Source organism: Trematomus bernacchii, unplaced genomic scaffold (genome assembly GCF_902827165.1).
Source record: "Trematomus bernacchii unplaced genomic scaffold, fTreBer1.1, whole genome shotgun sequence".
Lineage (NCBI taxonomy): Eukaryota > Metazoa > Chordata > Actinopteri > Perciformes > Nototheniidae > Trematomus > Trematomus bernacchii.
The window spans coordinates 345,001-362,135 of NW_022987876.1; the positions used below are offsets into that span (position 1 = coordinate 345,001).

The window sequence follows — 17,135 nt, forward strand, 5'->3', positions numbered from 1 at the left end:
AAGGGCCTGAGTACCGCGGCCCGCCTCTACCTGTCCCGACGTGAGTCCATGTTGGGGGGCTGGATGTAAAATAATTCTACATGAATCTTTCTGTAAAAAAAAACAACTTTGATCTCACTAAAAGCAGCCTAGATCAGGGGTTCCCAACCGGGGGTACGGGGACCCCTAGGGGTTCTTAAAAAGATTAGGGACTGCAATATATTTCCACACAAAAAACGTTTTAAAATAAATGGTCATAATCCTGGTGTCTTGCCCCCAGAAGTATCAAAGCTTATGAAAGACAAGCCAGCTCAAGTGTCTCCTTTAAAGCTCTAGTCTTAAAAGATGTTGAAACTGCTGGAAGTGAGTCCAAATATACATTTTGTTCACTGAAAATGTGTGTAAATGTCAAGTTTAAATACAAGTGATTTTCATCTAAGGAGCAGTTGGGTTTAATACGATAACAAAGGGTTTAACACAAAAAAAAATGTAGGAGGTACCTCGAGAATGGCGACCAGCTCAAGGGGTCCACGAGACAAAAAAGGTTGGGAACCACTGGCCTAGATTATTATCTTTGAAGAAGCATGTGAATGTTGTTATGCTAGCTACAAGATGGTGAGCTTCAGCTTTTGTCAGTTTTTGGGAAATAATTGGTACCTGTTTGCATTACCCATAACCTTCTGGTGCGTCATTGGAAACTGTTTGGCGATTGGCAGGTCCTTTCAATATAGACTGGGCAGCTGATTAGATGAACCATTTCAATCACAGGCTTACTGCAACCAATCAGATCAACGGTTGTGGGGAAGGCTTCAGTGCCATTCTTTGCTAACTGAACCGCACCTGTAGCTCCTCAAAGGACTCTGGTTACACAAACTCAACACATGAAGCTGACAAGATTCATTATTGCAATATTGTGGGAGTCCATCTGCTTTGTGAGCTGAAAACATCTGTGTTTCCAGATGTTTGGCCTTCAGGTCACACATTAATCTGAAGTTCTCTCTGCGTGAGAGCTGCTCCAGCTCAGAAATAGCAGATTTACTATAGGTATTTTTGTGTTAAAAACAAACTAAATCTTTCATCAAATAAAGGCAAACCTTTTTGGATCTTCTGAATGGAAACACTGTAATGCAGTCATAGATAGGGTAAAACATGAAAACAGTTATATGTATGTTATATGTTACTATTCTGCATTATATGTCTAAAAACAACTCAAACTATGTTAAGTATTTTGATGAGTTCTGTACGTGACATTTTTAACTCTTTGTTCTTCAGGCATTCGTCCAAAGCAGGAGTTCTTCGCCCTGGTGGAGCAGCAGTACGGAGTTCGGCCTAAGACTCTGGCGGGAGGATCCAAAGACGTGTCCGAGATCAACACCTGGGTGTCTAAGGAGACCGGAGGGAAGGTGCAGCGCCTCCTGGCCAAGCCCCTCCCCCGAAACGCTGCAGTGCACACCGTCAGCGCCTCCTACTTCAAAGGTGAGTCCGATGAAGGGAGGCTGGTTCTCTGGTTCTCTGGTTCTCTGGTTCTCTGGTGCTCTGGTTCTCTGGTTCTGATGTTCAGGATCCAGCTGCTATGGACAATCTTGCACTAATTTACATTTACATTTCCCAAAGATATTAAAGTGACTATTATTTTGTATATATTGATGGTTGTGCTTTTATTTATGTCTTAATGCACTGAAAAATCTGAAACTTTGACTTTAATTAAATGTATTATGTCAACAACTGTAACATAACTGTATTAGGTTAGTTGAAAGCAATAATGTTAGGTTTAGATAAAACATAATAGGTTCAACTTAATATTATTGCTTTCAACTAACCTAATACAGTTGTGTGAAATTTGTTGACATAATACATTTAATTAAAGTCATCGTTCCAGTTTTTTCAGTGTGTGTGCATATGTATACATGTGTCTGTTGATTGTGTATATATAGGATATATATATTTGCATACATATTTTTATATATATTTGTATTTTTGCATTTGGGATTGTGGGAAACGGTATTTCAATCTCTCTGTCTGTACACACAAACTGAAAGATTGACAATAAAGTTGGCTGACTATGAACTCAGTGTCTGCTGTGAACAGGGAAGTGGGTGACCCGCTTCGGTCAGAGTGGAGTGATGGAGAACTTCCAAGTGGACGGGGCGGAACCTGTCCGCGTTCCCATGATGCAACAGGATAACTACCCCGTGAAGATTGGCGCCGACTCGGACCTGAGCTGCACGGTGAGGATAATTTATTATCATAAAGCACAATGAGATGCGGTTGTAGCTGAGTCTATCATGCTGCACTCGATGAAAATAATAAAATACAACATCAAAAAAGCAGTAGTACATTCCTGAAGTTACTTTGTTCTTTGTTCATTTTTACACTTTCTGGGGCTCCAGAAATATAGCCAAAATGACATTCACAAATATTTTGATCACTATTGTGAGTATTCATTGCTTTAAGTGACACAGCACGTTTATTGTAACATGTAAGTAAACAAAGCACTGCTTTTACTTCCACGTTGTGCACAATGACAAGTCGCCCAAGATGCCCCTGATCTGAAGCCTATACATTTCTTGAACGTACATTACAAAGTTGAGATGGTGCAATCGTTTTGTATAACAGGCAAATCAAAACATTAGTTTGAGCTTCAATACCCATAACTGTGAAGATGGAGTTCAGTACTCCACTGTCTGAGATCTGACCTGAACGCAGTTTCATCTCACAGGCCATAAGACTATTAAACATCTGCATTTTTTAACCTGTTAAGCCCGAGAGACCCCGGTACCGGGGCACTGCCGCAACATCTTGCAGGAAACAGTGTCTGAGGGCATGTTCATTTAAAGTGGACCTATCATGCTATATTTGAATAATATAGTGTAGGACCATACCTATATAAGGCATATTTATACTTTTTTTTTTTCAAAATACCAAACAGATCACGCATTTTAGCCATGCCTCATTTTGCTCAATTTGAATTTTTTTAGCTCTGTTTTTGCAAGGGCAGATTATGTGAGAACAGCACCATCTACAGGCCTGGCATATGTACTACAGCATCTCCAGCGCTTTCGAACGGCAATGGCCGTGGCTGTCTCCTCCTGATTGGTGGAGTTGGCCCAATAGCCGTAGCGCCACTGTCCTGACGTCAGGACAGTGTTCAAATCTGGATCAGTTTTTATCAGATCCGTTGCAGCCCCTTTTTTAGAGATTTGGGTATAGAGGAAAATAGAGAGGGTTGTGTTTTCTGACACTTGGTGAGTTCCCTGGAACACCGGGGACACATATTCATGTATAAAAGACGTACAAAAGTGCATTTTGCATGATAGGTCCCCTTTAATAAACTATGAATGTTTTATATCCATGTAACGGGAAGAAACTCATCTAACTGATCATTTTTTTTTTTTTTTTCAAAAAACCCCCCACAATGCTAACGCTGAGCCTCTGAATTAGCAACGAGCGAAAAATGCTAACAGATTACTGCACCGAAAAACACTCACAAAACCTTATTATTTATCTTTTCTGCACATCTATGACATCGTTTCACATCGTGAGGTGACACAGAATCGAAGGGTACCCTCATTATCACTGAATTATACGAAATCGCGACGTTATAAGCAAAAACAGACATCAAAACATGAGGCGCTAGGTAGCTAAAAATGCTAACATGGTTACCTTGTCTCTGTAGTCTCTACAAAGTGGTCTTCAATGGCATTAAAATGATAAAAACGTTGCTGAAGTTAATCCATAGGTTAATCCAATGTGTCTGTGTCCCTTTGAAATGATTTCTGATAATCCATGAGCAATAAAACTGCTTTTCCGTTTCTAGATGTCAGAGCTAGAGTGTAGGTTCACTCTCATGCAAAACTACAGGCGCAAAGCCCGCAGCTTTTTGTTTTACAACGAGTGTGTGTGGGGGAATCCCCCTTCGATTCTATTGGCTCTAACGGTCAGAAAGAGGTGTCAACCATCAAAATCGACCAAGGGGGGTCAGAGATATGGAGAAAAAAAACATTTCCACCCAAATCACCTCAGAGGTGGGGTGGTTTTGGCTAAACCTCTCTAAAAAGGTCAAATGTCACTTGTTTTGCATCAATCTTGATACAGGGTACTTATTATATGTTGTACTTTGGATTCCTAAAGCTTTTAGTCTACCTTACCATCATCCAAGGGTGGTTTTCACTATAAGTAAAAAAGAATTTTTGGACGGACACTATAATTTACAGTTTTTTACTATGTTCAATCTGAATTTTCTTTAAAATAAAAAACATCTATATTGTTCTGACTTTTCTACATCCAACTCACAGGTTTATCATTACTTTGAGAAAAAAGATTATTAATTTAATCCTTTTAGAAGGGAAGATATGGTCATTTGTTCTGGGAATGTCATTTTCGAGCCTGAGACCTGAAAAACAGGTTCAGGGCTTAACCTGTTACGCACCTTCCGCCCGGTACCGGGCGGATAAACGCGTCATTTGCAGGAAACAACGTCTAAGGAATCTTAATATTGAATAAAACTATGAATGTGTTATATCCATGTAACGGGAAGAAACTCAGCTAACTGATCTTTTTAATTTTTTTTTTCAAAAAAAACCCACAATGCTAGCACTCAGCCTCTGAATTAGCCACGAGCGAAAAAAATGTAACGTAAAGCGGCACCTGAACTCACACTAACTCCCTTATTACTTATCCTAGATGCACAACCAACCACTCATTTTTGGTGTCCTGGAGACACTGAATCTAACGGTGCCCTCTTCAATACTCAGTGATAAACATTCGCGACGCTATAAACGAAAGCGTACATCATAACATGTGGAGCTAAGTAGCTAGAAACGCTAACATGGCTTACCTTGGTCAAAACTGGTCTTCAATGGCATTAAAACGATAAAACGATGCTGCAGTTAATCCATAGGTTCATCCTATGTATCTGTGCCTTCTTTGAAATTATTTCTGATAATCCATAAGCAATAAAACTGCGTTTTACTTTCCAAATGCCAGAGCTAGAATGTAGTTCCACTCTAACCTAGATTTTCAAACGCGAAGCGCCCACCTTTTCTCTTTACAACGAGTGTGTGTGTGGGCCTCCCCCTTCGATTCTATTGGCTCTAACGGTCAGAAAGGTGTGTCAACGATCCCAATCGAGTAAGGGGGGCCAGAGATAGGTCAAATCCACCCAAATGACCCCAGAAGTGGGGGTTTTTGGCTAAATCAAGTCAAATTTCACTTGTTTTGCATCAATCTTGATACAGGGTACTTATTATATGTTGTACTTTGGATTCCTAAAGCTTTTAGTCTACTAACCCATCATCCAAGGGTAGTTTTCACTATCTGTAAAAAATAATATTTGGACGGACACTATAATTTACAGTTTTTTACTATGTAAAATCTGAATTTTCTTTAAAATAAAAAACATTTATATTGATTCTGACACTTCTACATCCAACTCACAGATGTAACCTTGCTTTGATAAAAGAAATTATTCATATAACCCTTTTAGAAGTTAAGTTGTAGTCATTTGTTTTGGGCATGTCATTTTCGAGCCTGAAACATGAAAAACAGGCTCGGTGCTTAACAGGTTAACAGGTTAACCTGTTTCACGCCTTCCCCCCGGTACCGGGCGGATAAACGCGTCATTTGCAGGAAACAACGTCTAAGGAATCTTAATATTGAATAAAACTATGAATGTGTTATATCCATGTAACGGGAAGAAACTCAGCTAACTGATCTTTTTAATTTTTTTTTTCAAAAAAAAACCACAATGCTAGCACTCAGCCTCTGAATTAGCCTCGATCGAAAAAACGGGACCGACAAAGGCACATAAACTCACTCAGAACTCCCTTATTACTTATCCTAGATGCACAACCAAACACTATTTTTTGGTGTCCTGGAGACACTGAATCTAACGGTGCCCACCTCAACACTCAGTGATAAACATTCGCGACGCTATCAACGAAAGCGTACATCATCACATGTGGAGCCAAGAAGCTAAACATGTAAATATGACTTACCTTGGTCAAAAGTGGTCTTCAATGGCATTAAAACGATAAAAAAACGATGCTGCAGTTAATCCATAGGTTCATCCTATGTGTCTGTGCCTTCTTTGAAATTATTTCTGATAATCCATAAGCAATACAACTGCGTTTTAGTTTCCAAACTCCAGAAGGAGACATTCCTCCAGTTTAGTTTCGCTTTCCACACGCGAAGCGGCAACATTTTTTCTTTACAATGTGTGTCTATGTGATTCTCCTCCTTCGATTCTATTGGCTCTAACGGTCACAAGGGTATGTCAACCAACCAGATCGAGCAAGGGGGGCCAGAGATAGGTCAAATCCACCCAAATGACCCCAGATGGCCCAGTTTTTGGCTAAATCTCTCTAAAAAGGTCAAATTTCACTTGTTTTGCATCAATCTTGATACAGGGTACTTATTATATGTTGTACTTTGGATCCCTAAAGCTTTTAGTCTACTAACCCATCATCCAAGGGTAGTTTTCACTATCTGTAAAAAATAATTTTTGGACGGACACTATAATTTACAGTTTTTTACTATGTAAAATCTGAATTTTCTTTAAAATAAAAAACATTTATATTGATTCTGACACTTCTACATCCAACTCACAGGTTTATCATTACTTTGAGAAAAGATTATTAATTTAACCCTTTTAGAAGGGTCATTTGTTCTGGGAATGTCATTTTCGAGCCTGAGACCTGAAAAACAGGCTCAGAGTGGAACAGGTTAAAGAACATCCATAAACATTCATCTGTTTTGCAAATTATTTATCCAATATATCATATTCCATTTACTTGTGTATAGACTCTTCTTGCACTATTTCTATTGTATTTGTATTTACTTGCACATCTCAAAACATTCTCTTGCACTATTTTATCTGTTTTATGTGTTTTATGTCCTATACAGATGTACCTACCCATGTGGGCCCGTGATCGGCACAGGGTGGGCCCCTGCTGAAAGGAGGTGGTTTGGCATTAGGATATATATTTTTTAAATCCACTGGAGCAGAGAGAGGAGCTGTGGATTATTGTTATTGATTAATGCATCAGTGTTTTTTAGGGTCACTAAACTCACTTAAAATGAAAGCGTTTAGTTTATTTAATAAAAGAGCACATGTTCAATGTGAAAAGTGACAGTAGATAGAGATTAGTTGCAATTTGGTGCTATATATATATATATATATTTTTTTTTAAACACCTTGAATTTCAGGGGGGGCGCAGCGCCCCTCCAAGACAATGGTAGGGGAAACACTGAGAGACATGTAATCATTTACAAAACATCACCATGTTTTTATTTAACAAAATAATGTTGTTTAATCCACGTTGGCGTACTGTCTATAACTACAAAAACCATCGGTTTGTTTTTTCATCAGGAAATGCAGACCGGCTCAAACAAACTATTTTTAATCATCATCCTCACGATCATTTAATGTATCATATGTTCCCGGAATTGACATGAAAGCACTAATAAATGTGGTTTAATCCACGTGAGTTTACAACTACAAAAATAATCAGTTTGTTTTTATATCACATCCGACGGGAGGAAATGCAGCAGCTCTCACTACCGATTTTTAATCCTAATTTAATCATCATCTTCACGATCATTTATGTTTATGTTCGCCGAATTGACATGAAAGCACTGACAAATATGAATATACTGTTGTCAACTTCATTAAAACTTTATTAACTTGCCCAAACTCAGTAATTCACTAAAAAGAGGTTTATTTTTAATGAAGCCTCGTCATCTCACCATGGGCAAACGGGCTGTATTATTAGTGTTTAAAGGTGGGGTAGGTACGTTTGAGAAACCGGCTCGAGATACACTTTTTGTTATATTCCATGGAATGCTCTTAACATCCCGATAGCAATGAATATCTTAAGTGCTTTGACAAAAAATCCATAAAAAAATGTAATCTGTGGAAGCCGTAGTACTGTAAAAAGCACGACCAATCATTTTAGCCGGGCCGGCTAAAATAACTGGATGGCCTACCTGCCTGTCAGCCTTCCATCTGTGCACAAACTTATCTCGTGCCCTCATTGGTCATGTGCGCGTTCGTGTGTGTTGGAGGAGGGGCTCTGTAAGGAAGTGGGAGATTTTTTCCGGCTGTGTATTTTCAAATTCTAGCGCACTCGAGCTGGTTTCTCCAAAATTACCTACCCTACCTTTAATATTACTGCTATAACAATCACACATTGAGTTCATTGTTGTGCAATGTTAAAATCAGACCATTCTTTTTTTTTAAATAGTCTGAGGCTGCTTTTACACGGGAACGTTTGCGTTTATGCACAGTATGCGCTTTCATAAAAGTCTTCCGTTCACATGCATTCGTTTCATTTAACGTGTCTGTTCAAACGAGACCGCTGGAAACGCTGTAGTACATATGCCGGGACTGTAAGTGGCACTGTAACTTCCACCACAAAATACACCAAAAGCAGCGAAGAAGACCCCGGAGCAGCCCCGCAGCAATGTTGCCATGGCTACCCTTCTGTTTATGCCCCGTGGTGGATTTAGCAACATGTAGTAGTTCATGTAATTCTCCATGTCCACTTGTTGCTGATGGTTGTGGTAGAGGAGCTGTAGATTTTGCACTAACATCTGTAGCATGGTCGAGCTGTAGATGTTGTACTAACATCTGTAGCATGGTCAGTAGCAGTAGCACTAGCAGTAGCTACTGACAGTAGCTACTGGCCATGCTACAGCAGTGAGCAGCAGAGGCGGGGAGAGGTGGGGCTATCGTTATTTTTTCAGGAAATATTCGTATAGAGGCGATTACACGGACTCGTTTGACCCCCCAGAGCGTTTCGTTTGCAAATCTATCCACCTTGGGACCCGTTATCGTTTGTGGGGTCCGTTTGTTACGGCCTCGTGTAAATAATAGGGCTATACGCAAGAGAAACTATGCAGATACAAGCCGTTTCGTTCTCGTGTAAATGTGGCCTGAATGAAACGGCAGCTCTCAGGTGATCAGCTGTGTGTTTACACACCTAATGGCCCATCAGCCACAGTTCTCCCCCCCCCTGATCTCTCTTCTCCAGCAGTAAAGTTAACTGTAGGTTTGCATATTTATGCAGTGATCTGTCTCTTCATCTCTGAAATATGAACGTTAGTTTTTACTGAAATTATCAAATAAAGTAAACATTTCACAGTGTTTACAAACATTGACCATAACGTTCACCAGCCCCCACCCCCCTCTGAGTGACAAGCTGAGAAGTCAACTACTGTCAGGGAACATACTGTTACCCAGTTAGCTGTCTTTGTGTATTGCAACCAGCTGCAATGTATGGATCCACCAGGGAGAGCCGTGATGGACGCTGCCACAATGAAAATCATATGAAATAAACAGCTGATTCCTCACACACACAGTAGCCTGTTGTTTCTATGCATAAAATAGTGAGAAACATGCCTCTGGTTAATTATTATATAACTTGTTTTCTCCATAAAAGCTGGTGTGGTGGGTTGAAAGCAATACGGGAGGGAGGTGAAAATAACTATATTGTAGAATACAGAACAATTGTGATGCCGTGGCTTTATCTGAAAACTGAGAGCATAATTGCATTTATGGCCCAGGACAGACATATTTATTTAGATATGTTTTTTTTTTTGTTTTTTTTAACAAGAGATAGTAGCCTATGTTTCAAATAATTGCCCATCGGAATGTGTGGAGAAAGTCTCCCAAGGGAGATGGGAGACTTTTGACTTTTGTCACATTCCGATGGACAATCGGAATTACATGCAGGGCAGCATTGCCGGTCTGAAAGGGTCTATGGAAATATCAAACATTTAACTAGAGAATGCAATTCCTGAAGAAATTGCTAGTGGGAATGCTTTATGCTGAAAAGCTGATGCTGAATTGCTATGCTGAAATGTAATGTGTAAGAAGAAAGTGAAGAATTTAGATTGAAATGATACATGAACACTGGGGGCTAGAATGTGTGATAAGAGAAGAAAAGAAAGTAAAAAGGCTTGGAAAAGCAGCAGAATATTTGAACTGCAAACTATTGAACTAACTTGATGGCGAATGATCTGTCGCCATGGCAACGGTATTTGATGACAACCCATAATACGCTTAGATATGTTGATGGCTGCATCGTTACCAAACCTGTGAAGTTTTGGGCTGTTTGGAGCATTTTCACTGAAGTTATGAGAAAACCGTGTTTCATGGCGAGCATTGTGTTGCCATGGCAACGGCATTTGAAGAAATCTCAAAACTGTCCCGTAGATGTCTTCACGGCTGGACTGTTAGCACACATGTGAAGTTTTAGCACTTTTTGACAATTTTCATAGGAGTTATAGCAATATCGTGTTTTATTGCAAGGGATTGCCATGGCAACATCTTTTGAGGAAAACTCACTAATGGCCCATAGACATGTTGAGGGCTGGACCATTAACTGTCATCTGAAGTCTGGTGGTGTTTTGACCATTTTCATATCAGATACGACAACATCGTGTTTTGTGGCGAGGGATGCGTTTCCATGGAAACAGCCTATGGTGAGATCTCAGATTTGGCGTAGAGTTGTTGAGGCATGGACCGGTGATATACAAACGAAGTTTGGGGGACGATCGGACCGTGTCCATTGGAGTTACAGCGACATCGTGTTTTATGGCGAGGGACGGCATATGATGACACCCCATAATTGACGTAGAGCTGTTGAGGGCAGGACCATTAACCATTATCTGAAGTCTGCTGCTGTTTTATGGCGAGGGATGCGTTGCCATAGTAACACCACATTACGTAACATCAGATTTGATATAGAGCTGTGTTAACCATTATCTGAAGTCTGCTGCTCTGAGCATTACAGTAAGAGTTATGACATCATCGTGTTCCATGACACAGGTGTTTATATTTGAGCTAACGACATGTCTAGAGATCAAAGGTTTCCATGGTGATGTGCAGTAATCAGTGAGAGGAGAGCATTTGCATTGTTCTGAATGAGAGATAAACCTCTTACATGTGAATGTTTTGTTGAAGAACCGTAACAGATATCGGTGAAATTTCAAAGTGTGAAGCATGTCAAGGAACTTGAGCATCTGAAGTGTACTTTTTGTGTACTTCCGGGTTAATAATGTGGCCTTTTTGGCAGATTAACTAAAGGTGTGCGGCTGCTGTGGTGGGGAAAGATGAGGCTGAACTTACAATGGGGTTTAATGGAGACATGTTGAAAGTTTTTGTCCCTTCATGCCCTCAAGAGGCATTTTGTTTAATTATTTTGCTTAATTTTATTTTTATTTTTCAAGCTACGAGATGTTTTCCTACGTTCCTCATGAAAAATTATGTCTCAGGAATGTAGGGTTTGGGAATTATGGCATGTTTAAAAGAAAATATGAAAGCAAAATGTAATCTGTCCTCCACTCTAGCTGTGACATCACACACTCTAAAATCTGAAGTAGGCCTCTTTACCAAGATCTGAATAATGTTTAATATCTCTAAAAGTAAGAATCAGATTTAAAAGTTGTGTTACACGAATAATGTCAGAAAGATGTGTAACATTTTAAAGTTGGAATGAGGTTTCTGAGTGAAAGTATGAAGGAACAGTTAGCAGTTGAAGTCGCATGAAGATTTTTCAAGTCTGAAGAGTTTCTCCATTGACTTCCATGTTAAAAATGTGATGAATTATGGGATGTATCTCTGGAATTATGAAAGTTATGAATGAGAAAAGTAATAGCCATCGATTCCCGACCGAGCTGAACGTTTTGATGTTTGAACAGAGTTTCTGCGATGTGGAATGTGGGAGCAGAAGAGGCGCAAAATAACCCGGCGGAATAATAAAGAATTTTGTGCGTAGAAGAACAAGTAGTGGGAATGCTGTATCAGCATTCCCACTAAATTAAAGTTTTAAAAACAGTGACAGGTTAAAATCCGAGGTGGAAGAAGTATTCCGATTATTTAACTAGGTAAAAAGACGTGTTAGAAGCAAATGTCCTGCATTCCAAATTGTCAATAGCCCAAGTGAAAAGTATTATCATCTGAAAGTAAAATGAATCATTATGTTATTAGTATTAAATACATATAATTATTTGTACAACTTATATTTAGAAATACTCCGTTGTAATTATTGATGCATAAATGTGTTCATCCATTCAATGTGGCATCTATAATGGGGTTAATGTTAATGTGCTATAATGATATTATTTAATAATACAACACATTACTGTATAATACGTGATCATGTATGAGTTGATTTACTTTGATCTACTGTACTGTGTACACCACAACAATATTAAAAAAAATATACTGCATATTAAAGCAAACTATTGTAAAGGTAAAAGTATGAGCATAAAAAATAAAGAAGTGTAAACATTTACATTATGATTATTTAATATATAAAGACTATATATTATTGAATTACAATTAAGATAATAAGATTAGATATACTTTATTTGATCTAAAATATTTCGGTTGGAATCTGCTGGGTGGAGTCCTATCTGGAGTGCTACATCTGTATATATATTCATGTTGCTCTGTTGGATGACTTCAGTTTTTCATTGCCATATCTACACTGTAGCTGCTTAGCACATGATGATAAAGCATTTGGGGATTTTCATAATTTTCAGAAAAAGTCAGAATTTTGTGGAAAAGTTTGAATTTTGAGATTTTCCTGAAAAAAGTCAGAAGTTTTTGATTTTCAGAGAAAAGTCAGACTTTATGAAAAATGACTGTATCTATCTTTTATCTGATTTATCTGTTTTACTTGTTCTATGTCCTACATATATTCATGTTGCTCTATTGGCCTGTATAGCCTGTGACTTCAGCTTTGCATTACCATAATGAAAAGCTACACTGTAGCTGCTGAGCATATGATGATAAAGCCCTGTATCTTGAAACTCCTGCAGATCGCTCAGATCCAGATGCAGGACGACATCAGCATGTACGTGTTCCTGCCGGACGACGTGACGTCCAACACCACGCTGCTGGAGGAGAGTCTGACGGCAGAGTTCGTGCAGGACCTCTCCATGACGCTGATTCCTGTCGAGGTGTCCCTGTCGCTGCCCGCCCTGAAACTCAGCTTCTCCACCAACCTGCTGCCGCTGCTCACTGACCTGGGTTAGTCACAAACCATCCAACCAAAAACACATTCAGAAAACCATTGACTTCCAGACCAGAGGACATGGAAGTGATTAACCGGTTAAGCCGAAGAGACCCCGGTACCGGGGCCCTCTCGCAACATCTTGCAGGAAACAGTGTCTGAGGGCATCTTAATATTTAATAAACTATGAATGTTTTATATCCATGTAACGGGAAGAAACTCATTTTTTTTAAAGCCCACAATGCTAACGCTGAGCCTCTGAATTAGCAACGAGCGAAAAATGCTAACAGATTACTGCACCGAAACTCACTCATAAAACCTTATTATTTATCTTTTCTGCACATCCAACACATCGATTCACATTGTGAGGTGACACAGAATCGATGGGTACATACATTATCACTCTATGATACGAACTTGCGACTTTATAAACAAAAACAGACATCAAAACATGTGGCGCTAGGTAGCTAAAAACGCTAACATCGTTTACCTGTGTCGTTGTCTGGTCAAAAGTAGTCTTCAATGGGATTAAAACGATAAAAACGCTGCTGAAGTTAATCCATAGGTTAACCTTTTAAGCCCTGAGCCTGTTTTTCAGGTCTCAGGCTCGAAAATGACATTCCCAGAACAAATGACCATATCTTCCCTTCTAAAAGGGTTAAATTAATAATCTTTTTTCTCAAAGTAATGATAAACCTGTGAGTTGGATGTAGAAAAGTCAGAATCAATATAGATGTTTTTTATTTTAAAGAAAATTCAGATTTTACATAGTAAAAAACTGTAAATTATAGTGTCCGTCCAAATATTCTTTTTTACTTATAGTGAAAACTACCCTTGGATGATGGTAAGGTAGACTAAAAGCTTTAGGAATCCAAAGTACAACATATAATAAGTATCCTGTATCAAGATTGATGCAAAACAAGTGACATTTGACTTTTTTAGAGAGATTTAGCAAAAAGAAACCACTTCTGGGGTCATTATTTCTGATAATCCATAAGCAATAAACCTGCTTTTCCGTTTCCAGATGTCAGAGCGAGAGATAGGTTCACTCTGACGCAAACCTGCATGCGCAAAGCCCTCACCTTTTTCTTTTACCATGTGTGTGTGTGGGGAAATTCCCCTTCGATTCTATTGGCTCTAACGGTCAGAAAGAGATGTCAATCACCAAAATCGACCAATGGGTTCCAGAGAAACGGTAAAACCCCCATTTCCACCCAAATCACCTCAGAGGTGGAGTTGTTTTTGCTAAACCTCTCTAAAAAAGTCAAATGTCACTTTGGACGGACACTATACTTTACAGTTTTTTACTATGTTCAATCTGAATTTTCTTTAAAATAAAAAACATCTATATTGATTCTGACTTTTCTACATCCAACTCACAGGTTTATCATTACTTTGAGAAAAAAGATTATTAATGTAACCCTTTTAGAAGGGAAGATATGGTCATTTGTTCTGGGAATGTCATTTTCGAGCCTGAGACCTGAAAAACAGGCTCAGGGCTTAACAGGTTAAATAAGATAACATGACATACGATACGACATGATACGATAATACTTTAATGGTCAGATCAAGTGTGAAATTCGAGTTGCATCACAGCAGCTCCATGTGCAACATCAACAGACAAATATCAAGACACATGAAAAACAAACAACACACATTGCACATAACAGCAGGATCAGTGAGAGAAAAGCTGCTCAAAGAGCCTTCAGATCAGATTCAGCTGTGAGGAGTAAATAAAATGGACCTTTATTAATCCCCGGGGGTAAATTCAGTAGTTTAACAGCAACAGGGTGAGAATGAAAAACAGGACAGCACAGATTCACACAGATTAGAGTTTATAGAAATCAGTGTCCCAACATCTAACTAAGTCCAATAAAGAGTAAGAGTAAGGTGAAAGAAATAGAGAAAAGACAAAAAGAAACAAAGGAGAGCTGCTAAACAGGCTGCCACTCAGGGCGGCGCCAAGTAAATCAGAATTAGAATCAGAATCAGAAACAGGTTTATCACCAGGTAGGTTGACACGTACGAGGAATTTGACTTGGTGTCGTGGTGCATGCATAAAAGTAAAACAAAAATGAGACACAGATAGACAACTATTTTAAGAAAACTACAATAACATAAAAAAATAAGAAAAAGCAGTACTTACATTGAGTATCATACTGACTCATTCATGCCTCCTGCAGGACTCTCTGATTGGCTCGCAGACACGGACCTGGAGAAGATCTCGACCCAGGCTACCAAGCTGGGAAGTGTCAATCACAAGGTCGCCATGGAGACGGCGCCCGAGGGGAACCAATACCCGAGGAGCGGTGCTCCGGGTCACCTGACGTACCGCGTGGACCGCCCCTTCCTGTTCCTGATCCGGGACGAGGCCTCGGGCGCGCTGCTGTTCATCGGCAGAGTGGTCAACCCTAAAACCCTGACAATGTAACACACACACACACACATGCTTTCTCTACAACAGATATCACACTTTTCCAAAATGTTTCACACTTTTAGGGGAATTTGCAAACTATGTGTGAAACTGCATGTGGTGAGAACAAGTCTGAATAACAATGATAGACACACACACACACACACACACACACACACACACACACGCACACACACACACACACACACACACACACACACACACACACACACACACACACACACACACACACACACACACACACGCACACACACACACACACACACACACACACACACACACACACACACACACACACACACACACACACACACACACACACACACACACTCACTCTTAGCAGGTTCTAGGAGGGGTTTCAGCTGTTTGCTTATATTTGCGAGGATATTTGATTTAACGTTTTCGTCTTATATTTAATTTTTTCACGATGAAACATGTTAGCGTGCTCATGTTAGCATGACAAACACACTGACAATATTCTGAGCTCAAAAGTGTAGTTTTAGAGAAAATAAATCAAATGTTTTCTTCAAAGAAATAAACGACAATGAAAGGAAACACGTCTCTCTGGTTCCGTTTGTTCCTGCTCCCCAGAGGATGAACCTTTCATTTCTTAAAGAGGCCCTATTCTTCTTCTGTGGTGTTCCTTCTCCTGTAGTGTGTTATATAGGTTTTAGTGCATGTAAATGGTCTGCAAAGTCCCTGTGTTCCCTCCAGAGGGAGTTTCTCTCCCACACACTCCCCCGAACTTTGACAAAATAAAATGAGGTATAAATGAGTGTGCGTGTGTGTGTGTGTGTGTGTGTGTGTGTGTGTGTTTGTGTGTGTGTGTGTGTGAGTGTGTGTGTGTGTGTGTCCTGCACACATGTGGTCTTGATTTTCCACGGAAAGATTCCTGAGGTTTCTGCAACGCTGCCCAGGAGAAACTGGAGAAGAAGAAGAAGAAGAAGATTTTTGGATCCTTCAGAACAACGATATAAAAAACTCAAAGTAAAAGTCTTGCCATCAAAATCCAACATGAGAAAACTGCAGGAGAAATGTCTCCTGCTGTGAGTGATAGTGTTGAAAGACATTCTCAGATCCTTTATTGCAGTATCTGGAAAATACTCCACTCCAAGTACAATGTAATGCATTCAAAACCAAGAAAAACTAGCAAAATTGAGTTTTGGAAAAAAATGACTCAAAAGAAAAGCAGCCAATATTGTAATTTAGGTAGACAAAAAAAAGGTCATGTCTTTGTTCAGGCATGCATTTTAAAGGCAGGTTTATACAGCAGCTTTCAACACAAGGGAATTCAAAGTTTACAGAAACTAAAGACATTAGTGCAGCAGAATCACGTTATAAAATGTTAACCCCTGAGCCTGTTTTCCAGGTCTCAGGCTCGAAAATGACATTCCCAGAACAAATGACTATAACTTCACTTCTAAAAGGGGTAAATTAATAATCTTTTTTCTCAAAGTAATGATAAACCTGTGAGTTGGATTTAGAAGAGTCAGAATCAATATAGATGTTTTTTATTTTAAAGTAAATTCAGATTGAACATAGTAACAAAATGTAAATGATAGTGTCCGTCCAAAAGAAAAACATTACTTATAGTGAAAACTACCCTTGAATGATAGGATAGTAGACTAAAAGCTTTAGGAATCCAAACTATAACGTATAATAAGTACCCTGTATCAAGATTGATGCAAAAGAAGTGACAT

The 17,135-nt window shown here is 39.2% G+C and overlaps 1 protein-coding gene across 1 annotated transcript in view; it reads left to right on the plus strand.

Moving 5' to 3' along the window:
- LOC117469474 (pigment epithelium-derived factor-like) overlaps positions 1–15,990 on the plus strand; it is a 20,581-nt gene extending 4,591 nt beyond the window's left edge. Inside the window, exons 4-8 of the mRNA XM_034113890.1 lie at positions 1–40; positions 1,252–1,455; positions 2,068–2,207; positions 12,808–13,018; positions 15,185–15,990. The exon at positions 1–40 is cut by the window's left edge and continues 116 nt beyond it. Of these exons, the coding sequence (XP_033969781.1) occupies positions 1–40; positions 1,252–1,455; positions 2,068–2,207; positions 12,808–13,018; positions 15,185–15,432 (843 nt within the window). The 3' untranslated portion in view covers positions 15,433–15,990. The remainder of the gene's footprint in view (positions 41–1,251; positions 1,456–2,067; positions 2,208–12,807; positions 13,019–15,184) is intronic.
- The last annotated feature ends 1,145 nt before the right edge of the window (positions 15,991–17,135 follow it).